A 24,374-nucleotide genomic window follows, 5' to 3' on the forward strand; every position below is an offset into this window, starting at 1 on the left:
AGGATAACATTGCGAAATAATTTCTCTCCTTTCATTTCTATGTGGGCTCACAGAATGGAACCGAAGTCTTCAGGCTTGCATTGTCTGATATCAAATGCCACAGAAGCACCTTGCTAATTTCAGTAACTTTTTAAGGATTGGCATCAAACTTCCCTGGTAAACAAAAAATCTCAAACTCCCTTGGCATGGTCTGCAGTTGAAATCACTGTCTGACACTTTGTGAAAGGAATAGGCACTGGCAAGATGTTACCTGTTTGGGCAACAGGTATGTTTGTCGTCATCCCCCCCCACCCCACTGCCTCTGCCCCTTTCCTCACCACCACCAGGGTTTCTTCATGTAGCCTTAGCTGTCCTAGAACTCTGTAGACTAGGCTGGCATTGAACTTACAGAGATCACCTGCCTCTGCCTCCCAAATACTGGGATTAAAGGCATGTGCCATCATCACCTGGTGGACACAGGTATTTATATATACAGCTATAAGCAGTAACCTTACCCTGCTAAAGGACCTGTATAATGCCCAAATGAAATCGATGATTCCATTCATTTTTTTGTTTAATCTTTTTTTAAGTTTTTGTTTAAATTCTTGCTAGCAGTTTATTTCTAGATTAAGTAAATGAAAAAAAAAAACTAAAACCAAATTCTAATATTTCAATAGTTCTAGACACTATTTTAAAATAAAATACCAATCTCTGGCTGGAGAGATGGCTCAGAGATTAAGAGCACTACTCTTCCAAAGGTTCTGAGTTCAATTCCCAGCAATCACACTATGGCTCACAACCATTTATGCTGCCCTCTTGTGGTGTGCAAGCATACATGAAGGCAGTACACTGTATACATAAAAAATAAATATTTAAAAAAAACATGAAATATCAATCTCACATACTAATGTGCTTGGGAGACACGTTTTATATTAATTTATGCAGGTGTGGAAAAATAAAAATATGTAAATAGGGAGTAGTAAATTAAGCAAATGAAAACAATATTTCATCCAAAATTAAAAAACAAGCATTAAGGCGGGGCAGTGGTGGCGTACGCCTTTAATCCCAGCACTTGGGAAGCAGAGGCAGGTGGATCTCTGTGAGTTCAAGCCAGCCTGGTCTACAAGAGCTAGTTCCAGGACAGGCACTAAAGCCACGGAGAAACCCTGTCTCGAAAAACCAAACCAAACCAAACAACAACAACAACAAAAATCACACACACACACAAAAAAAAAAAATCCAAAAAGCAGGCATTAAAAGGATATCTGAGAGCTACCCTAATTACTTAAACAAGAGGGATTCCCCCATTCCTAGTTCTTTTCTAATGCAATTTCTGAAATTTCTTTCTAAACTTTGATGCTGGTGAAGCATACCCAGCTGAAACAATCGCTAACTAAAGTCTCTTGACACTGAGTCCCACTAACATATATTTTGGCAAAATGATGATCTTACAATCTTGGTATTAAATAAGTATTTTTCTGGAACAATTTAAAGTAAAATGGATCTCTTACAAACTATAGGTATTTAATGGCATAATCTTCCTGGTAATTAAAAATAATCCAGAGGGCTTGGAGTGTGACTTGATGGAAGAACACCTAACTAGTGTGTAAGGCAATGGATTCCATTCCGGAACTGAAAAAGAGGAAAGGTTCTTTTTATGGGGGGAAAGGGGATTGAGATAGTGTCTCTCTGCGAAACAGTCCTGGCTGTCCTGGAACTAGACCAGGCTGGCCTTGAACTCACAGAGATCTGCCTGCCTCTGCCTTCCAGGTGCTGGGATCAAAGGTGTGCGCTACCATAACCACCACTGGGTTTATAGAAGAGAAAGGTTCTTAACAATCATCTATTTTCTTGATAAAGAACAATGGCTTGGTTAAACTACCCCTACACACTTTATACTAATGGTAATCTTGTTCACTCATCTATTTGCTTTGAAGGCCTGAGATGAGCTACTGATACCACTTTTTGAGATGCAGATTCACATCAACTTCTTTTGATCCATCTCAGCGCATCTTGGCTCATCTTAAAGCCTTAAAGTACTTCAACAAAACTCCTAAAGTAGTTATTAAAATAGCTTATCATGGTGGCACACGTCTTTAATTCCAGCACTTGTAAGGCAGAAGCAGAATCTCTGAGTTCAAAGCCAGCTCCAGTCCAGTCTACACCAGTGAATTTCAGGGTAGCCAAGGCCACACAGTGAGACCCCACCTAAACAAACAAACAAAACAAAACACTCCAAGAACAAAACAAAATAAAAAAAAAAAAAAATCAAGCCAACCTCCATTTTATATACTGATAAGCCAATTTATGATCAAAGTAAGGAACTAACAAAGTAGGTCTGTGGATAAATCTTGTCTACCTTTTTTTTTTTTTTTTAAATAAAGGAACCTATTTCTGTAAATAAATGATACTGAAATTTAGCTGTGTTCACCCCCCCATATGTCAAAGGCTGCTTTATTTTACATTAGATTAAGTAGGGATGGGGGTGGAGCCTCAGTAGTAGAGTACTTTCCCATCAAGCATGCTCTAGACTTGATCCTTATTCTCACTGGAATCAAGTAGTGTGACAGAGATCATACAGTAGGCAAAGGTGAAGATAGCTGCTGTTCCTTCTATCTTTCCCTTCACAGAAAACACAAGTCAGATCTTTTCCAAATGCTAGGAAAGAGATTAGTATCATATTTAAACCTACAGCTTGGATACTCATCTATAGTAATGTTCTTAGAATAAACTCACTGAAAAACAAAATACTACTTGAATGTTCTTGGTGAGTTTCTGAAGATATTTGTGTCTAATAGAATAACTTTATTCTTTTTTGGAATGATGGTCAGGCGGATCTCTGAGAGTTTCAGGACAGCCTGGTCTACAGAGTAGTTCCAGGACAGTCAGAGCTACACAGAGGGTTTCTCTGTAGCTTTAGAGCCTGTCCTGGAACTAGCTCTTGTAGACCAGGCTGGCCTCAGACAGATCCGCCTGCCTCTGCTTCCCAGTGCTGGGATTAAAGGCGTGCACCACCACTGTCTGGCTATAAACAACTATTTTTATAGGTCAAACACAAACATTATCTAATGTTAAAGAAAAAGTATTTACATTTCTGATAAAAATGGAAAGTAGTTTTAGATTATAAAACTGTAATTTCTTCTCAATATTAGACTTTATGGTCACGAAGGACAATAAGAAGAGACCAAATCTAAGACCAAAAGATGGAGTAAATAGAAACAACATCCCTAATTGCCAAGACATGAGGTGGAAATACTGAGATTAGAAACCTGATGGCCATTGTGTGGAGACCTGGAATCAATACCACTTTATAGAAATCAGGCCCTCAGCATTTGGGCACTCAATTGCTATGGTAATAGGCGAGTTTTAGCCTTGATCACATGGCTTATAGCTTGAAATCTGTTTCACGGGAAAGTATTTTTTTTTTTTTTTTTTTTTTTTTTTTGTGGTTTTTCGAGACAGGGTTTCTCTGTGGTTTTGGAGCCTGTCCTGGAACTAGCTCTTGTAGACCAGGCTGGTCTCGAACTCACAGAGATCCGCCTGCCTCTGCCTCCCGAGTGCTGGGATTAAAGGCGTGCGCCACCACCGCCCGGCCACGGGAAAGTATTTTGAAGCATGAAGTGAACTTTAAAAACCATGCAATAAACATGCAAACACGTGGTATCAGTTACACAGCAGGTTCAAATGAATCTTTAAAAGACAAATTAGATGAAAAATAATTCAAGACATTCAACACAGAATTTTTTGATGCACATAATTTAGAATTCTATTCTTTTTCTTTTCTAAAGAATTAGCATGTTTTTTTTTTTTGTTTGTTTGTTTTTCCTTTCCTGAGATGGGGTATCTCTGTGTAGCAGTTCTGGCTGTCCTAGAACTTGCTTAGTAGACCAGGCTGGCCTTGAATTCACAGACCTCCACCTGCCTCTGCCTCCCAAGTACTGGAATTAAAGATATGAACCACCACCATCCTGCTAAGAATTACCATGTTTTTAAAAGATTAATTATTTTATCCTCTGAGGGGATTAATCTAAAATAGTTTCCTTTGTTTGTTACCTAACAATCAATCTAGCTGCTCTCTTGTCTCAATTTTTTTTTCTTTTGGTTTTTAGAGACAGGGTTTCATTGTTTAGCTCTGGTTGTTCTGGAACTCACTTTGTAGACCAGGCTGGTCTCGAATTCACAGAGATCCGCCTGCCTCTGCCTCCTGAGTACTAGGATTAAAGCATGCACCACCATTGCCTGGCAAGTTTTTTTTTTTTTTTGATTTGGGAAAAAAGCTAAATTTAGACCTGCAAAAATTGTCACTTGTTAAATTTTTGCTATTGAAGGCAAGTTCTGAATCATAACAAACAACTTTTCCAGTCTAGAAAACCTTTCTGAATCAGAAAAATGTCTTCCTGAAATGTGGTACTGAAGACAAAATCTAGATCCTTCCACATGCTACAGAAGTGCTCTACCATTGAGCTACAGCCCCAGCCTTCTTTCCACCTTGAAACAGGGTCTGACGAAGTTCCCTAAGCTGCCCTTGAAGCTGTTCTACTCCTGGCACAGCCTCTGGAACAGCTGGGATGACTGGCCTAAGACATTGGTCCCATTATAACTCAGTCTTACTTTACAAGCTATGCTATCCATCCTTCCCTTTCCTACTCACTATCCAAGGCATACCCTGTCATTCCAATGACTATGGATCTGGAAAAAAGACCAGGTTGAAGTTAATAGATCTCTGTAGAAAGTTTCTTCTTTTTTTTTTGTTTTTGTTTTTTGAGACAGGGTTTCTCTGTAGTTTTGGAGCCTGTCCTGGAGCTAGCTCTTGTAGACTAGGCTAGCCTTGAACTCACAGAGATCCGCCTGCCTCTACCTCCGTGCGGGGATTAAAGGCGAGCACCACTACTGCCCGGTGAAAGTTTCTTCTTTTTATATGTGGCCATAGCAGAATTTGATGGACCAGATGGTAGTCAATAAAGGAAAACTTAAAAGGTTCCTTTTAGCCGGGCGGTGGTGGCGCACGCCTTTAATCCCAGCACTCGGGAGGCAGAGGCAGGCGGATCTCTGTGAGTTCGAGACCAGCCTGGTCTACAGAGCTAGTTCCAGGACAGGCTCCAAAGCCACAGAGAAACCCTGTCTCGAAAAACCAAAAAAAAAAAAAAAAAAAAAAAAAAAAAGGTTCCTTTTAACATTCCATTCACCCTTTCCTCCAAAATTTCATGAAAAATAATTAGGATAAGAGGGGTTATTGCACATAAGACGAGCATGATTTACCATTGAAGCTGATCGACTGTTTGTAACAAGGCTTGATCCTCCATAGTTTGAATTCAGGTTTCCAATTGGTGCATTATGGGATGGTCCCAATAAACTGTGTATATCACTGTGACTAGTAGGCAGACTGGTAGAAGGTCCAACTGCATGGTTCCGCAGCACATGGATAGCATCATCCAGTCTGTCTAAACGGTCCTCCATTCGAGACTGCTGTAAGGATCAAAAACAACATGGGGTAGGGTGGTTACTGTGGATATCGACTCAATTTACTAAGTGTCTACATCTCTTATTCAGGGATATAAAGAAGGCAGCAAATGCAATGTAGTATCAACTAGCTTTAAAGGCGACTACCTGCACTTCAAATCAACAACAAAACAGGCAGTTATCTTCAGACTAAATTTTCAAAAGTGCTGCTTTTTTTTTCAAAAGTCAACTGCTTTATAAGATGAATTTACCCATCTATCATGAGGTTATTTCTTTTAGTTTCTATAATGAATGAAGGCTATTATATCAATACTCAATTACAGTTGATGGAAAGGGATAAACTGTACTTTAACATGATCTCTGAAAGATGTCAATTTGGGGAAAGGCTCTCAAATCCATTTAAGTTTTAGGTGAGCAGAACACACCTATCTTCAATGGTGTACACATTCACATACGCTCTTTAACAAAACTGAAGGAAAGACATCTACTGCCCATGGGTCACACATGCCTTATATACAAACACAATTCTGAAAACCAAAAGCACATGCCAGTAGAGCTCTTAAAAGAAGTCATTCTTAACAGACACATCTACTTCTATCACTGCTACAAGAGCTGTAATGCTCATTTGTTTGATTTTTAAAAGACGCTGAAGTCTGTACAGCTTAATAATTTTAAATGGATAAGGGACGTATAAGTAATTTAAACACACAAAAAGGCACCATCTAAAAGAAATAGTACCTCACAGACATCCTTTAAGAAGGACATTGCATCTTGCAAATGCTCGTGAAGTTGCTGCTCAACTCGATTTTTCTGGCAAAGTCAAGACAGAACAGGAGGCAAAGCACAGGTTAAGATTAACTCCAAAAGAGATGAGGAAATAGCTGATGTGCTTATTGGCATAACCTGTTAGTAAAGTTAATGTGGAGATCTGCAAGATCTACTTGTATTAAGCTCTGAAAGGCTGGGCTTTAACAGGGACTCACAAGGTTAGCATGTAACTAAGCACACACTGCTTGAGTTTGCTTGCAAAATATGTGAGAAGACAACTTTCCTCCAACTTGAAACATTTTGTTAGGCACAGAAAAAGAGGGCCCTGATTGCAACCTAGAATTACATGACTTAGCATATCACCAGGATCACGCTCATTTATTTTAATTATACTTTGTGATTCTGGGTCACAGATAAGCACACAAACGTAACAGTAGAGAACATTCTACCACAAATTCTTCACCTTGGAGTACTAGTCCTATTTGTCTGACAAGCAATGTTTTGCTTGTGTGGTATGTACTTTATTACAAGAAGATATCAGAAATGCTTTTATAATAAAAACTTGACATGTGTAAAAGTCTAATATAAATATAACACATGATTTTGAATCAATGGATTTGATTTCTTGTCCTTTTAAAAATAAATTTCATATTGACAGTATAGAAAAATTAAGTCTTATATTTTTCAAAAAAACAAAAATCCTTCAGTATTCTTTTAATTCCCTATGTCTATATAAAACAGATGACAATAAAGACACCTAAAGTGTCCTATTGTCTACTAAATCAGGTCATCTGTTAGCAAAGAATGTGTAACACTATCCTACTATTTCTTCACTGTTATATAAGATTTTAGGGGGAAAAAAAAAGCAAAATCACTACTAACAAAAAATCCCTCTGAACCATAAAGCAAAGTTCTATTAACACCTGTAAAGACAGCAGAAGGCTCTTACCAGGGAGTGAAGTGAGTTTTCATAGCTTGGGGATGAAGGAGCTTGCCCTCCAGCTCTGGGCCACTGACTGGTACCTGTTAAACCGAAAAAGCATTCACATGTATGGATGAACTCAGTGTCTTAGTAATGTTAAGGAAAAGGTAAAGATATTCAGTAATAATAAACAAATAATGGAAAACTTGTTTATCATTCAGCATAATATTAGCAACTTACAAGCACAAAACATTGAAAAACTTTTCATTATTATTTCCTGTAAAACACAGCTAGCTAGCATTATGTTTGTATATTCTTTAGACTTTGTCTATACACATGTGCATCTTTGAAAATATTTATCTTTTAAAAATGTTTGCTTCCCCACAATGGCTTTACAGTGTTTGATAATGCTATTAATGATAACATTAATACTTATCTGTTTCTCTGTACCATAATTTTCTTAATTACCCATATCTCATCACTAGCAATTTTCAATTTATAGTTTAATGTGTATTTCTCAATTTAAACAGTGTACACACATTCACGTGCATCTTCTGACAGTACTCCAGCCATGGACAGATGAAGCTGTTTCAAAGGCTAAAATGTAACAGTTAAAAAAAAATGTTTAGGTGGGGAGTTGATCACAAGCTAAAGACTCCAAATTATTCAAACAAAAAAAATGAATTCAGCAAGACGGGGTGGTAGTGCACACCTTTAAACCCAGCACTCGGGAGGCAGAGGCAGGTAGATCTCTGTGAGTTCGAGGCCAACCTGGTTTAAAGAGCTAGTTACAGGACAGTTAGAGAAACCTTGAGAAATCCTATCTTGAAAAACCAACCAGTGGGGGGGAAGGGGGGGAAATCATTTCAACCATTTTGGTCCAATCTTCCTCCAAACCCCTGTGTGATCAGGCTGTGACAGGTGTTCTGAAATGTCTGAAGACAGGACAGTCAGGAGGCACACAAATGCTTTGCAAAGTAGGCAGTTTCTGTGGTTCCTCATGAGCTTAGTGTTGAGGGTGCAGAAGGATGCACTGCACCACTCACGTGAGAAATCTGCACACAGAAGACTGTGCATGTATGTTGGGGACTGAACCCAGGGCCTCAAACATGTTAGATAAATGTTCTACAACTCATTAAGCTATACTCCCCAGCCTTATATTTATAGTTTTTTGGATAGGAATATAAAGAAACCATGCAATGGGTCATCTTTACTCAATGGGTAAAGATGCTTGTTGTCAAGCCTCACAACTGGGTTTTATACCTGGAACCCACATAACAGAAGAAGAGAACTGACTCTTGCTAGTTGTACTGATTTCCAGATGAATAAATTATGGAAGGTGTTCCCCTCCCACCACACACATACAAAGAAACCACACAAAGATCTAAAATACCACCCATTTAACCATATATTAAAAAAAAGATGGGGAAAAGGCTAGGAGAGGAGATTGATAAAACTGTGATCGGGCCGGGCGATGGTGGCGCACACCTTTAATCCCAGCACTCGGGAGGCAGAGGCAGGCGGATCTCTGTGAGTTCGAGACCAGCCTGGTCTACAGAGCTAGTTCCAGGACAGGCTCCAAAGCCACAGAGAAACCCTGTCTCGAAAAACCAAAAAAAAAAAAAAAAAAAAAAAAAAAAAAAAAAAAACTGTGATCGGGATGTAAAAAATAATAATAAAAAATAATTTTTAAAAAGACACATAATTGCCGGGCGATGGTGGCGCACGCCTTTAATCCCAGCACTCGGGAGGCAGAGGCAGGCGGATCTCTGTGAGTTCGAGACCAGCCTGGTCTACAGAGCTAGTTCCAGGACAGGCTCCAAAGCCACAGAGAAACCCTGTCTCGAAAAACCAAAAAAAAAAAAAAAAAGACACATAATTAAACTTACTTTGTTGTTTTATTATTGATTGGTCTACCCACTGTTACAACACAAGGTTAAAGTAGAATATTAGAAGGGTTAAATCAGTGATAGATATCTCTATGAACGTCACACAAATTAAATTCTGAGCTACATTTCATGGACAAGGGTCCTATGACTGTAATAGTCACCTAATATTTTATGTTGTTGGTCATAAAGGGGTGGATGACAGTTACACAAAACAGAGCTAGCTCAGAAGTTAGCACCATCACCTGGTAAAGTTCAGAGTACAAGCATTTAGTGGAGGCTGGGAGTGTAGTGGTACAATGTTTGCTTAGAATGTGTTAAGTCCCTAGGTTTCATCCCTAGCATGTGGTACACACAAAAATAAAACAAGCAAAACAAACAAACAAACAAACAAACAAACAAAAAACCCAGTTTTATTTTAATCTGCCTTATAAAAATGATCTTAAGAGAGATGAAAGCATGTCACCAAGCTAAATAAATGTACTTCTGATAATGGAACACTAATACCATTCCCTTCTGTGTATAGATTCTAACGTAATAAACAGTAAATATACTAAAATCTTGGCAGTCTTGGAGTACTGGTGTCTTATTAGCTATGGATGAGACCTGAGTGGGGTGGGAATCAGATTCTAGACACAGACCATAACACTAGCTAACATGCATCTGATACTAGATAGAGCTATAGCTTCATCTCTTCGTAAAATTAGCATGAGAAGAAAATACACAGGTTAAATTTAGAATCATACTGGTGCCTCTTGCATGTAATTACCAACTATTGCATGCAGGAGAATAGAGAAAAGGAATAGTGCAAAGGCTGGAAGTCTTGGTGTGACTTAGAATAGACTGCTCTCCCTTCCCAGCCCATCACTTGTTGTTTGGGGCTGGACATACCCACAGGGAGAACATATACTTTGTGGGAAACAATTTCTTTAACTGTCCTGTGGTCTTTTTTTTTTTTTAAACTAACTATCCACTCTAGAAATGTGGCTCTTAGTTTAGAAAAATTTTAGCAAATTTACTTAGTAAAATTTATTGAACATATTTATAGGAAGCAAGCTAGGTGGTGAATAGGGTTAGAGCTGAATTATTTCGGGGAAGACTTTGGTCATATCTAAATTTATTCAGTGTTTCTAATTTGCTCTTATTCTGATCAGTGCTTAGCAAGTACTTCACCCAGTAGAACTGGTTCATAAGTTAAGAGAATGGATACTCTGCCTCCTGTATAGCTAAGAATATTTATAGGCCTTAGTTCATTTGTTAGTTCTCTTGTTTCTGGGACAGAGTTTTACTATGTACCATTGGGCAGCTTGGGAATTGCTTTACAGACCAAGCTGGAGATCTCTCTGCCTTCTGTCCCCCTCACCCCTGTGTTGGGATTAAAGGTATGTACCACATTGCTTGGTTCCCAGTTATTTCTTATTCCAGACCTCCAGTAGTTTCTCTTTGTAACCTCACCCTAAACTCAAGCCTTCAGGAATCCTGCCCTCCACTGAAGTCCTAATCCTTACAGTTTGCCACAATATACCCCAGTCACCCTTTCCACACGACTAGATGAGGAGGGCAGGCACTTTCTCATGTCTAGATTTGGGCTGCACTTCCTTTATACTCACAAAAGCTGCTCTCCTCCTATTAAAATCCTCTTCATAAAATCTGTGCCCTAACCTGATCACAACTCAGTGTCAATTCTGTGGTTTTATTTTCTCAACTCATCTGGAAATTTGATGAAGTCAGGCAAGCGATTTAATACTGGGCATGCTCCTAGATGACATACATGAATGTTTTGATTAAACTGACATAAACCTAAACTCAATTTTTACTGGGAGGTTCTGAGGGCTGCCACCAGACCCTAAAATTACAGACTTTCCTCATCTATATCCCAAATGAAGGTAAAGAAAGTCAAGGAATGGCCAGGGGGTGGTGGTACATGCCTTTAATCTCAGTACTTGGGAGGCAGAGACAGGCAGATCTTTGTGAGTTCGAGGCTAGCCTGTTCTACAGAGTGAGTTCCAGGACAGGCTCCAAAGCTACATAGAGACCCTGTCTTGAAAGACAAAACAGAACAAACAAACAAACAAACAAAAAAAAAAAGGAAGAAGAAAAAACAAAAAAGAAAGGAAGTCAAGGAATGATTAGCTTGTCTGCTTCCCAGGCTTACATATTGAACATATTCTAACATCTAACACAAATGTGTGTCACTTTCTAAACTATCGTAGGCATAGCCATTTCTCTTTCATCACGAGAGACTATATTCTATACCAACTTTGGCTAGATTGCAATAACTAAAATAAACATGGCAGGTCCACTTCAGATGCAGGTAACCGAGGTAGGCTCAGTGCTGGTCAATGAAATATGAGGATAATTCTGTAAGGGAGGCTTCTAGAAAAGATTTTTTAAAGAGACATGGGGAAAAAAAGATCCTCTTTTTCTTCTACTGGATACTGTTTGTAGTGTCTCAAATAGTTGCAAAGAACTGCTAGGAGGTAGAACAGGGATTCTGACAGGCAGATTTACAGTTAGCTTGCACTGGGCTTCTTGTTACTTAAGAACAAATGCTCACACACCTTTAATCCCAGCACTTGGGAGGGAGAGGCAGATAGATCTCTGAGTTCAAGGCCATCTTGGTCAACACAGCCAAGTTCCAGACCAGCCAAGGCTACACATACAGCAGCACTCTGTCTCCATGCCCCCACCCCCAATACTCTAAGAACAAATAGTTCTTTAATGTTCAAGCTAGGAGGGACCAGAGTTCCTTTTTCCTTTCATCCAAAGCTTCTTAGTAAGTACAATGTCTTAGAAGTGTCTTCACAAGTGCTTGAGATAAAAATGTATGCTACTGGTTTGGAAAGTTCTGGAGGAAGATGAGATCGATTTATCCAAGAGTGACAGTCATGAAGCTGCCTGTGAGGATCTGTTGCCTGTGTGTTTATCCTGTGCTGAGTCAGACCAATGGTCAGGCATGAGGAATATGGCTAACTATGGATGACCCACTTATTCCAGATAACAGAACAAGGTCATATAAGGTACAAAGCAATCTGTACAAACAGTAGTTCTGGTTCGCTGTTTCCTTTATCACACAGTGCTTTTCCTTCTTTCCTCCCCATCTCTGTTCTGTCATAGTGTGGGTATTCATATATGCAAGGGAGGTAGAGACAACAAAGACAGGAGAAATGTGCGTTTCTAAATACCCTTTACTTGATGTTTCAGTAGCATTATGTGGAAATGAGGACTACTGAATTCAAAGCAGGCCCACTAAACATATATAATCAATAGCCTACGTTTTGATAAGCTATCTGAGTTATAGGGAAAAGACTATCACTAGTCAAACCTCACTTAACAATACAGGAGACCTCAGAGTTGACTTGTACCAGTCTAAATTTCACTCATGCCTTCCTAGGCGCTGAGTACCATGCTCCTCTCACATGATTAGTAAGCGTAGTGAAAGCAGACATGGACACATCCAATGACAAAGAGCAAAAACAGGCTGTGGCAAAAATTATGCCAAAGATTTTGGTAAAACAGTGCCAAGATAATGAGCAAGGATAAGTTACATCATTCTCCCTGTAATTTTAACTGTTAAACAACTCTAAGTCAATGGGTCTTTCATCATCTTGCTTATGTGGGGGGCAACAGCTGCTTCACATTTACTAGACAGCTGAAGCCATGATCTCTGAAAAAGTGGCCTAGCTGGCAACTAGCGAAGAGCAGCTGCTGCAGCTCAACATGTCCATCTTGGAATGTGGCTGAGTAGAGACACAGGACTAATAAAGCACAGGTGACAGACAAGAACCCTGACTTTGTGAAACCCTGCACAACACAACAATGCTTAGTGAAAACTACCACACTGTCTAAGTGTGGCTAGACGGGAAAGCAGAGCCACTGCTGAGGCTGACCGCTGTGGGGGATGGGGTGATTTCATTCAGTTGTCGAATAATGGCTCTTCTTCAAAACACATTTGTTTTTTGTCAGTAAGTACCTCCCCTCTAAATGTTCTTAGCAAAAATATGGGTAAGGTTTTAAAACTATTGCTAGAAAAGTATTTTCATAACTTTACTTAATACTAATAAAAATTACCATTTATAGTTATATTATTTCAACAAATTCATTCCAGAGGATAGTTTTAGAACTTGTCAAAATTAATGTTCAAAATCAGGAAATAGAAAACAAACTGAACCATTTAGGCAGCTCCACTACTGCTGCTCATCCACAGCATAGTCTTTTTCTCAACAGAAAAACTATACAACCCCCGGTAAGTTTTCATTTAAAAATGTGTAATTATAACCTAGTAGTCTCAAAGAAGTTACATATATTACAATCAGCATTGGAAACCTAGGAAGAGTATACATAAATAATTCAAGATGAGTAATTATTTCAGTATTTCTTCAAAATGAACTCCAGGCAGTTTCTGATTAGATATTTATTGTCAAAATGATTGTTTCATAATCTAAATAGAACTTTACTGAAATTTTGTTGAATCAGAATTATTTTCAAGTAGACTTGTATGTGCTATGAATAAAAGAGAAACTCACCTGTGAGAGGTGAAGGGGATCCCACCGGTGTTGATGGGTTTGATGGAAAACTACTGCTTGTATGGTCAGGAGAATAAATCTAATCAGAAAAATAAGAGATACACATGAGTCAGATAGCAGTAAAAATATAAATCCATCCATGGAGCTGTTTCTGTGATCTTGGTCACACTACTCACTCACTCCAAGGCTCACAAGGAAAACACTTTCATCCAATTGTACACTATTTTCTCACTAGACACCACAGTAGCTTCAGTTTTCAAACTAGGACAAAAAATATTACACAATTTCAAATGTGAGAGGAATAACAGAAATATATATTTCTTAATTATTGTTGGAAAGTTCTAATTATCAGCAGAAAAATCAAGACATGAGTTTGGGTATGGTGCACCTCTGCAATTATTGACAAGTTCAAGGTCAGCCTGGGCTAAACAGCAGTAACAGGCCATGGAGACTAGTCCACACCTGTGACTAGTACAAGGCGCAGAAGTGAGACTGCAACTTTAAGGTCCCATATTTGAGCTGCATCTTTGTCTCAAAATAAAACAAGCTATTGTAAAGTTAAAACATCTGGAAAGTAAATAATCTTTAAAAATATACCATTTAAGTAATATAAAAGTGATAATTCCACAAAAAAACTTAAAAATAAAAGGAGTCTTTTAGGCTGTTTTGTAATTAGTGGTTTGAGTCAGAGTCTAGGTTACATAATCAGGATCTCGACAGACCTTGTATTTGTGATCCTCCTGACTTGGCCTGCAAGGCCTGGAATTGCAGGTGTGTCACAGAAAGCCCGGTTACTATGCATTTAAAATGGTCTTTAGGTGTGGTGGTGCACACCTTGAATCCCAGCACTCGGAGGCAGAGGCTGGTGGGTCTCTTGAGTTTGAGATCAGCCTGTTTACAGACAAGAGTTTTAGAACAGCCAGGGCTACAAAGAGAAACTTAAAAAAACAAAAAACAGTTTTCCCTTCTAAAAAGCTAACTAAAGATTAACAGTTACCACTTACCCCTTTAAAAAGTTACTTATCTGTTTTAGTTCCAATGACTGTGTATTAAATTAAGCTTTCTCTAAAGGACACTAAACTTCTACAAACATGTTTCAAGATCTTTATCATTGTGACTCATTGTTTCCTATGTTCAGTTATACACCTTTTATGAGCAACCAGTGCTAACTTCATAAAGTATGTAATACAATATTGATGAGGGAGGGAAGAATGATTTCACCGATGCTGAACAGGTAAGTCAGAAAATATTCACACAGCTGTATTCACAGATTAGTTTGCCTTGCTGACCACTACTCCTCAGCTGTGAGAACAAACTGTGAAAGCCCTGGAGAAACCTTACCTTTTGTAGTAGCTGGCAGCTCCCAGTTCTGTGCTGGTGCTTACAATGCTTCCAAGCTATCTATTATCTGTCTCCTACTCTCAATGCTTGCCTAGTCACTGCTGTGCTGACAAGAGATGAGGGATGGTAGAAATGGCAGAGCCTGTGCTTGGAATTCTCACCGGGGTGACTTTTGGGCTTCAGTTTACCTGAAGGTTACACCTCTTCTACTTTCCAGTTCCCTTAAAGGTTTCCGTAGAGTCCAAGTACCCTTTTCTTCTCTAGTCACCTGGTAATGACATTCTTTGTGCCATGTTTACACATCCTGGCGACTGACTCCTGAACTAACTTCTCCACCTGGACAGACTGAGTAGGGACACACCTGAACTTTGAGTCACCACTTTTCTTCCTATCCTCCCCACCTTTTCCCTTCTTTTCCTCTATTTTGGTTTGTTTTCTTCGTTTTCTACAAAGGGCCTGGCTCTTCCCTTTGTAGATACCAATATTCACAATTCTGTTTCTGGGATAGGTACACATCCTTCTCATACCAATTTTTTTTTTTTTTTTTTGGTTTTTCGAGACAGGGTTTCTCTGTGGTTTTGGAGCCTGTCCTGGAACTAGCTCTGTAGACCAGGCTGGTCTCGAACTCACAGAGATTCACCTGCCTCTGCCTCCCAAGTGCTGGGATTAAAGGCGTGCGCCACCACCGCCTGGCTTTCTCATACCACTTTAAACCCATGCCTGCAACCTCAGGTGTTCTTCCTCACGAGTTGCTCACCTTATTTTTTGACACAAGATCTCTCATTGGCCTGGACCTCTGGCTGGCCAAGCCCTGGGGACCTATTTGTCTTCCCAGTGTTGAGACTTGTTTGTTTTTTCCAAGACAGAGTTTCTCTGTGTTGACAGCCAGAGCTGTCCTGGGGCTGGCTTCGTAAACCAGGCTGGCCTCAAACTCACAGAGATCCGCCTGCTTCTGCCCCCCAAGTGCTAGGATTAAAGGCATGTGCCATCACTGCCTGACAAAAGAAGTTAACTTTTCACAAAGAAACCCTGTCTTGAAAAACCAAAAAAAAAAAAAGAACTTTTTTTTTTTTTTTTTGGTTTTTTCGAGACAGAGTTTCTCTGTGGCTTTGGAGCCTGTCCTGGAACTAGCTCTGCAGACCAGGCTGGTCTCGAACTCACAGAGATCCGCCTGCCTCTGCCTCCCGAGTGCTGGGATTAAAGGCGTGCGCCACCATCGCCCGGCTCAGAAGTTAACTTTTTAAAGGCATGCACAACCACCACATGGCTCCAGTGTTGGAATTATAATGAGTGATAAAATCTGCTATAATACATATTAGTAAGAAGATTCTTTAAATGGTGAGATGTATCTTAGTATTTAAGTAATGAGGACCAGTAACAGAAGAAAGTGAAAGTTTGTTATAGAGGCAGCATGGCATAATTTTGAGAACAATTAGTGGTGAGGTTCTGTGTGGTGAGAATTGGTTAATCTTCTAAGCTATATGTATCTCACACTTAGGTAGACATAGGCTTTCTCAGGTGTGAATGAACTGCCAAGTCTTTCAGCTCTGCTTTTTCAGTGAAGCAATCCCTAAGTTTATCAAATGCTGGTGAGAGTCCCTTTAAGTCAAAGAAAACGGGCTATACTTTAAAGTCATATAGTCATATGATCATATGATATATGGAGTCATATGATATTGGAGGGACAGGACATGGCTCTGATCCTATACTCAAAGCAGCAGTGAGTGAGCTTTTGGGAATCATGGTGGAAATAGGAGAAACTATACTAAAATCTATCTTTTCCAAAAGAAGCTTCTCCATTCATATAATAGAAGCCATTTTTTACCATTTACCCATTACACTTGCAGGTTGATGTGATATCAGACAGAATTGCTATTCATTCATTATCTACATTTAAAAACTGAGGGGTGGGGTAGGATGGGGTAGTTAAAGAGATGGCTCAGCACTGGCTGCTCTTCCAGAGGACCTGGGTTCAATTGCCAGCACCCACAGGACAGTTCACACCTGTCTGTAACTCTAGTTCCGAGGATGCAATACCCTCATACAGACATACAGCAGGCAATCACCAATGCACAGAAAATAAAAAGTTATTCAAGGGCATGGCAGATGAGATGGCTCAGTTTGCTCCCCAAGATCCACCTGGAAAGAGACCAGATTCCTAAAAGTTGTCCCCTGACCTCCATGCTTGTTTGTGCCCCCCAAACAAAACAGTGTTTTACTCTCATAGAGAGAACACCCATATAGGGAGGAAGACTAGTGCAGCACTACCAGATGGCAGATCAAATCCCAACTTAATTAAACTATTTCATAAAAATCATTATTCTTTTAGAAATCCTAAACACCAGGCTTTTCTGGCAATGAAAATTCTAAATGAAGATTTCTTTCTTTACCTTTCTGACCTTAAAGAATTCCAATATTGGTATTTAAAGAAGAAAAAAGTCATTTTTAAAATGGAGGTGGCAAGCCGGGCGGTGGTGGCGCATGCCTTTAATCCCAGCACTTGGGAGGCAGAGGCAGGCGGATCTCTGTGAGTTCGAGACCAGCCAGGTCTACAAGGGCTAGTTCCAGGACAGGCTCCAAAGCCACAGAGAAACCCTGTCTCCAAAAACCAAAACCAAAAACAAAACAAAAAAAAAAAAAAAAATTGGAGGTGGCAGTGACTTAAGAATCTAGGGCAGAAACAAAGTCAGAGCTTATTCTACATGCAGCCCACAGGCACCTACGGTTAAATGGCCAATGATGAATAACTCCCAGTACCTTCTGCCAGGCGTAAACGGTAATATTTCTCATTTTACTGCAACAAATGAGGCTCCTCCTCCTATCAGTCATGGTCCATTCCAATCAGTAGGGTGCCAATAAAGCCAGAGGCTAATGAAAAGAGCCTCAGACAAAAAGAAACAATGGGGAGCTCCAGGCCAACCCTGGAACTGAGAGTCTAAGGTTTTAAACACTGAAGCTTTTGCACATTTCAGCTAATCTTTATTATGCTAATGTTATTGAGTCTAAGGAACAAAGAAACTTATTTCATGAATTACTTCTAAACTGTCAACTTCCCTGGATTTTCTTTTCTTTTGTTAGAGACTACTGACCATTTAACTATCTAGATTAAAGCACACACATTTCTCCTTCTCTTCTTCCCTCCCTAGCTCATTGAAATCAAAACATAAATTATCACAAAGAAGCCTGATATAATCAACAAAGTTAAACAGTCCTCTCGTTTGATCTCTTCTAAATTAAAGACTGAATGTTTTGATATGGTATTAAGCACTGAAATAAACCAGATGTGTCTTCCTCCATATAACTCTCCATGGGCACAGTCTTAAAGGGTGATTGTCTGGCAAACGTTCAGGGACACACAGATTTTTCCTTTCCTTCTATCTACTCATGTGTATTATCTAAACTAGTGCACAATCCATAGGGCTTTGGGGACTTTGTGTAAATACCTTCATGTACAATTCTCTTTCTTGCTATCCTGAGATTAAGACCACAATTATCCAGGCTTAAACCTAAAATAAAGGAACCTTTGCAAATGCATTATCTGGCCTTACATGTTTAATCACGCAGTATTCTGTGTGTTCTTTAATACCTAAACTGAAGAACAAAGATTGTACCCTCCGGTGTTTCACACATGAAAGACCTTCTAAGGCAATTGGGGAACTAGAATTAACTTCTAATGACAACAGCAGTGTTTTCTCATGAAAAGTAGAAGCTATATTATATTAAAGATACCATATTCTAGCCATTTGAAATATTTAACATAAAATTCTGATATACATGTCAAGTTCTCAGATGTAATTCTCATTAAGTTTCTTCCTCTTATCTCTCCTAATTCTTCAAATCACCAGACAATTCACTGCTTTTGTTTTTTAGCACATTTTAAACACTAAACATTACTTATGAGAACGAGAGTTTACAAGGAAAACTGGTGTTGTCTGGGGAGATAAAGGGAGTCTGAAGAAAGGGATAGGAAGCGTGCACGTGAGGGTCTGCAGTGATGGAGCAGATGGAATGCATCACTCTTAGCCATGACAGAAATGATTTATGGAATGACCTGGCTGTTCCTGCCTAGTAACAACACAGGACTGAGTTTCATTCAATCCAGAGTTGAGTTTCCATAGCAACTAAAGCCCACCCACTAGCTAGATTAAACATTTTTTTCCCCCTGGCTTCCATTCTGAGTGAATTTGGATTTTTTTTTCCTCCAAATACCATCCTGGTTTGGCTAGTATGCTGTTCATAATATGGAAGGAAAATCAAGGATGTCAGGATAACTAAAGTAAGCTTGAAGGATCACTGAGAACATCACAAAATCTTGTCTGCCCCTACAATGGTTTCTTTATATACATTTTCCTTAGAAAAACAAAACAAAACCTTATGAGAAAAAAAATTGATTCCCAAATGGAGTTTTTATTTTTAAATTTTGCTTAATAGTAAGAGTCAAATGTAAATGTCCTTTTACAAATGAATAAACTATCTGTTACTAGTTATTCTAAAATGAGGAATATGGCATGCTAATTAAATACCCAAGAGCAATTTTCTTCTATACAAGTTTTCTTCAGGGATTAAATTCAGAAAAAAAAGCAGGACAACTCCTTTTAATCATCCTCAACACTTCTAATACAGTCCCTATAGCACAGTTTCATAGATACCCAAAGCAGTGGAAAGGAGCACTCTGAGGCTAGATAGGGGGAATTGTATTGCATATGAGCTCTACTCTTACTAGCTAGTGATCCCCAGGGCAAACTACTTCATCTTTTGAGCCCAATTCCTTAACCTTTAAACCTCAGTTTCCCCAACTATAATAAGGGGGTAATAATGCCAGTCTTGCAGGGTGTTCCTGAGGATTAGGTGAAATAGGGCATGGAACTGGTTAGTGTAGTGCCGAGCAACTAGGCAGCACTCAGACCACAGTTGATCATTTCCGTGGGTTTGTACCCCACCATTATTACGTATGTTCCAAGATTAAATCCAACAAACATTTACTGGACTCCACTGTGTACAGGGTTTCATATGTGGTAGAAGAGTTTGACTTGGCTTCATTTCTTAAAAAACTCAGACTTACAGCTATAGAGAAAGGTTTATTTACTCAAACAATACATAAAGAAGTTTCTTTCTTCAAGAGCTCAACAGCTGCTCACATATCAGAGTTCTACTTTCCCTATCAACAGCAAATGTTTGAGAAAGTTCATTGTATTGCAGACAAAATATAAGACAACTCTGGAATTCTAAAAAGCATACTGCTTAAGACAAAAGGATGAGGAAAAAAAATACAAGTCTAAGGAGAAACTTCACAAGGCAGAAAACATAATTTGAAGCTGAATAAGTATATTTGAGTCTTATAGATTATTAACAAACACCCTTCTCTCCTTTCTGGCTTTAGCATACCAAACTAATTTTAACATTTTAAGAGTCATATATATTAAATGATGATCACTGTTGTCCCTATTTTTTGAAGTGATCAAGACTAGCTGTACCATATTATAAAATCTCTTTTAATACATTTTGTTCATTTTAGCACAAGTCTTTCAATGATTCTGAGCCTCACCCTCTGGTCTTAGTGAACCAGCTGTAGCTGACTGCTTTTTTCCACAAACAAACAAACAGTATTTTCCATCTTGTGAAAACCCTTATAAAGGCATTTCCTTCATATTAGATGAGTTGGATTTTCTTTCTTGGCTCTTCTTGATTTATTTAAATGGGCCACTTGAGTAGTTACATATATTTTCCCAAATTCCTTTGTTTTACCTGTATTTCTTCTACTCAAATAAAGACATATTAAAATGAAACCACAAATACAGCTATTGTAGGTATGGAGTAGGTGGTGTTATCATAAATTAATTTAATGGTATATACCAATATAAACAGAAAACAGTTCCTGGAGCTAGGTCCTGTAGACCAGGCTGGTCTCAAACTCACAGAGATCCGCCTGCTTCTGTCTCTCGAGTGCTGGGATAAAAGCCGTGCGCCACCACTGCCCGGCTCAGAAAATAGTTCTTAAATGCATAATTACGTTAAAAGTATGACTATGCCATTTACTGTCCACAAAATCTTAACCCTAGTTCATCAGTAGAATGTGTACCCAATACTTACAGATGCCAAAGCCTTTCCAAGCGCATCACCCGTCTGTGAGCTTCCAGCAGCATTCCCTCTGGCTCCTGGATGATTTAAACAGGTAAACAAATCAAGAAGACTAGCAGGAATGTTACTTTTTCTTAAGCATGTACCTATTACTTCAAGGGTATCCTGGCTTGTGATCTCACATGTCACAGTGAATCCGGAAACATTCTATGTGCTTTAACAAGCTATAAAAATAAAGATGAGTTCCTTATTGGTTTTTGGATTAGTGAAACTTAAAGGTTAATTATCTTCTTTCATTTTTATTTAAACTAACTACTAAAAATTTTATTGAACAATATAGGTTTCAATAAAACTCTCAAATTAGGATTAGGAAGCTACCCCAACCCAGAAGCTCACCTAGAATGCTATCTGACCCATTGATGGGAGGAGTATGGGAGGTGGCAACATATGGTGAGCTGCTGGTACTGCCACGGTGGAAGCTGGACATTGGCGGAAGACTCGTGTTTATGTCTGTAGGTGACACTGAATGTGGAGGATAACTCTAGAAAAGAAAAAAAGACATGATATAGTACATGTTTTCTGAAGGCCGGGGCTATTGCTTAGTAGTAGAGCACTTGCTTAGCATGCAGGAAGGTTTTATTCCCCCCACCCCTGTGCTCTCATGCACACATGCTCTCCCTCCCTCCCTCCCTCCCTCCCTCCCTCCCTCCCTCCCTCCCTCCCTCCCTCCCTCCCTCCCTCCCCCCCTCTCACACACACACACACACAAATAAAAAAAATTTAAAGCACACGTTTTCTAAACAGGAATATACACTTGACAATCTGTATAATAGGTTAAAATGAGTATGACATATGACAAGTTAGTACTGTGTGACAGGGCACTCCCACTGAAAAAAGTTTTGGTATAGTAAGCCTATAAATACTTCCAGGTTCACAAGTTTTGGTTTAATTATTTTTTATACAAAAAGAGCTAAGAACAAAATGTTGTTTGATAGCCTACCAAGCGGTCATGTGAATGAAGGCTGCCATAACTACTGGACTGAGACATGTGGGAAGTTGAGGTTCCCAGAATTCCACTAAAACCAGGCTGGCTCATCCCGTTTGATGAACTCCAAAGGTCAGAAGAACTGTGGGTCCCATCTAAAATAAAAAGAAAAAGAAAACAAAGTTTTCCCTAGCCAGAATTTTTCTTTTGACTGTGTACAAAAAAATATAAAGGGTATAATGACGATTGAGTTCAACTGTCCAGTTACTACAATCTAGAATCATCCTGGAAAAGTAATTCAGCGAGGGACTGTCTAGATCAGACTGGCTGAGGACATGTCTGTAAGAGGTTTTCTTAACTGGGTTAACGAATGTGAATGGTACTATTTTGTTGTCTGTGCGCCCTGACCTATTTAAGGGTGAAAAAAGGTGAGTGTACATGCATTAGCTTTTCTCTGCTCTCGACTCTGATGTGTTTATCTGTGTAATTCCCACTGCCTTGACTTCCCTGCTATGATGGATCGTCACCCTTCTCTAAGCTGCTTTTTGTCAGGGTGCTTTATCACAGCAACAGAGACAAGCAATGCCTGCAGATACCATTCCCCCTTCCAACCTAGTATTCTTTTAGGTTTTCTTCCCTCTTAGCCCCCATAATTACTATTTTTAAAAAAGTGATTTTTATAGTAAAATAAACAAGAACAAAAACAGTATAAACTGTAATAGGTAGATTATTAAAACAATTCTCAAAAAACATATACTTCACACCAAAAAAGGTAATAAATAATTGAAGTCTGGGGACAAGTTGGATTTAATTCTTGGCTAAATGTTCAACCAAAGGCCTTAACCCATAATAGGCAACACACATCATATTAGACATTCTGAAAATTTGGAATGAAGAAGTTTCTATCACAGCATGATGGGGTAAAAAGTGACATTATATAGTGAGGTTTCAAATGAGATGTCAGCAGTGGCTTCATCTACAGCACAGTCGAGGAACCATTTATGTAGTGATGTACAGCTCCCACATATATATTTACCACAATACCAAACCACAGGAGATCAAATAAAAATGATTTGTCAGACAGGAATTAGAAGAAATGCAACACCTTTTCTAACATGTCTCAGTTCTTTATATTTACTCTTTATGAGATTGTTATGCAAATCATAAACTACTACTCTTTCTAGCTTTCATATTTCAACATTCTCCTAACAAATTAAATCAGAATTAATTTCCTATGCCGCTGAGATTAGCCACATCTTCACCTTCCTTCTGATTCACTATACAGTCTATAAGTAGTCTTGTTTTCTTTTAAGACAGAGAGCTTTGATAATTTTTCTGTTAGAAGTAGATGATCATTTCAAAGGTCTGTTGGATAATTTAATTAAATTACAATTAGCAATAAATGCCCCAGAATATTGTATGGCTAAATTTTAACTGATTTCATAAAAAAATACTTAGAAAAGTATTGTCTGAATTTCTGTACAGCTATCTTTTTTATCACATTTAATGCCAACACACTGACAGTTCTGGCTGGCTCTCACAACTGCTAGTAGTGCTTACCTTGCATAAAGAAAGTGCTAGCGAACATACTGGTTGGTGGCTTGGGAGATGGATAACTAGGAGATTCACGGTTGAAATCGTCAGAATTTGGGGATGGTGCATATACCTTAAAACAAAACAGGTGACTTAATTAAAATGTAAATGATTATTTACATAAAATGAATTCTATGTTTCACAAAGAACCTAAAAGACTCATCTACTAATCTCCATTAGTACATATCACAAACAGAAAGATTGCTACACAGTTGACATCAAATTTGGTTACTAACTACATGTTGTTTTTTAGCTGGTTACTAGAAAATAAATTACTTCAGATATTCATGCATTCCATCTTGTTATGACAATTATAAGAGGTGGCTGAAAAAGGCCTAAGACACTCAGACAGAAAAATATAATTTTCTTAGCAGCTTGTGTTTTGAAATCTGATGGGGCAAACAAATGTCTCTGAATATTAAGCAGCACACAAACTTTCCACTGTTGTAAACTACAGCAGTTCAGACAAAGAGAATAGATGAAATGATCCTGGTAAAAGGCATGCATGAAAGGCACAGCAACTTCCTTAACTTAGGAAATCGAATCAAATTCTGCTGAGAGGTCTCAGTTCTTAAATTTCAGGTATACTTCCAAGTTTGACATATCTTAAAGAAAAAGATTATTTGTTAGGGCAGTAATGCTTTCTTTTTAGTGAACATTTGCTCTAGATAAGGAAATTATGAACATTTTGAAATGTCAAACGGCCAACATTCATAATCCTTGAGAAAACTAAATGGGCAGCCAAATAAACAGTGAATGAACTATGACCACAGTATTTTCAAAATTACTGAACTTTAGAAAACAAAACAAATAACAAATAAAGCTTTACATGAAGC

At 38.7% G+C, this 24,374-nt stretch overlaps 1 protein-coding gene across 2 annotated transcripts in view; it reads right to left on the reverse strand.

The window, feature by feature from the left end:
• The window catches only part of Tcf12 (transcription factor 12), a 270,782-nt gene that overhangs the window by 20,506 nt on the left and 225,902 nt on the right, over window positions 1-24,374 (reverse strand). The window contains exons 9-16 of one of the 2 annotated variants that reach the window (XM_057766680.1): window positions 23,506-23,611; window positions 21,961-22,100; window positions 21,357-21,501; window positions 20,973-21,037; window positions 13,542-13,620; window positions 7,157-7,230; window positions 6,178-6,249; window positions 5,239-5,445 (exon numbers count right to left, since the gene is read on the reverse strand). In XM_057766680.1, the coding sequence (XP_057622663.1) occupies window positions 5,239-5,445; window positions 6,178-6,249; window positions 7,157-7,230; window positions 13,542-13,620; window positions 20,973-21,037; window positions 21,357-21,501; window positions 21,961-22,100; window positions 23,506-23,611 (888 nt within the window). The remainder of the gene's footprint in view (window positions 1-5,238; window positions 5,446-6,177; window positions 6,250-7,156; window positions 7,231-13,541; window positions 13,621-20,972; window positions 21,038-21,356; window positions 21,502-21,960; window positions 22,101-23,505; window positions 23,612-24,374) is intronic. The other variant, XM_057766681.1, reaches the window with a different exon arrangement.

The sequence above is a fragment of the Chionomys nivalis genome, chromosome 4 (assembly GCF_950005125.1).
Source record: "Chionomys nivalis chromosome 4, mChiNiv1.1, whole genome shotgun sequence".
Taxonomy (NCBI): domain Eukaryota; kingdom Metazoa; phylum Chordata; class Mammalia; order Rodentia; family Cricetidae; genus Chionomys; species Chionomys nivalis.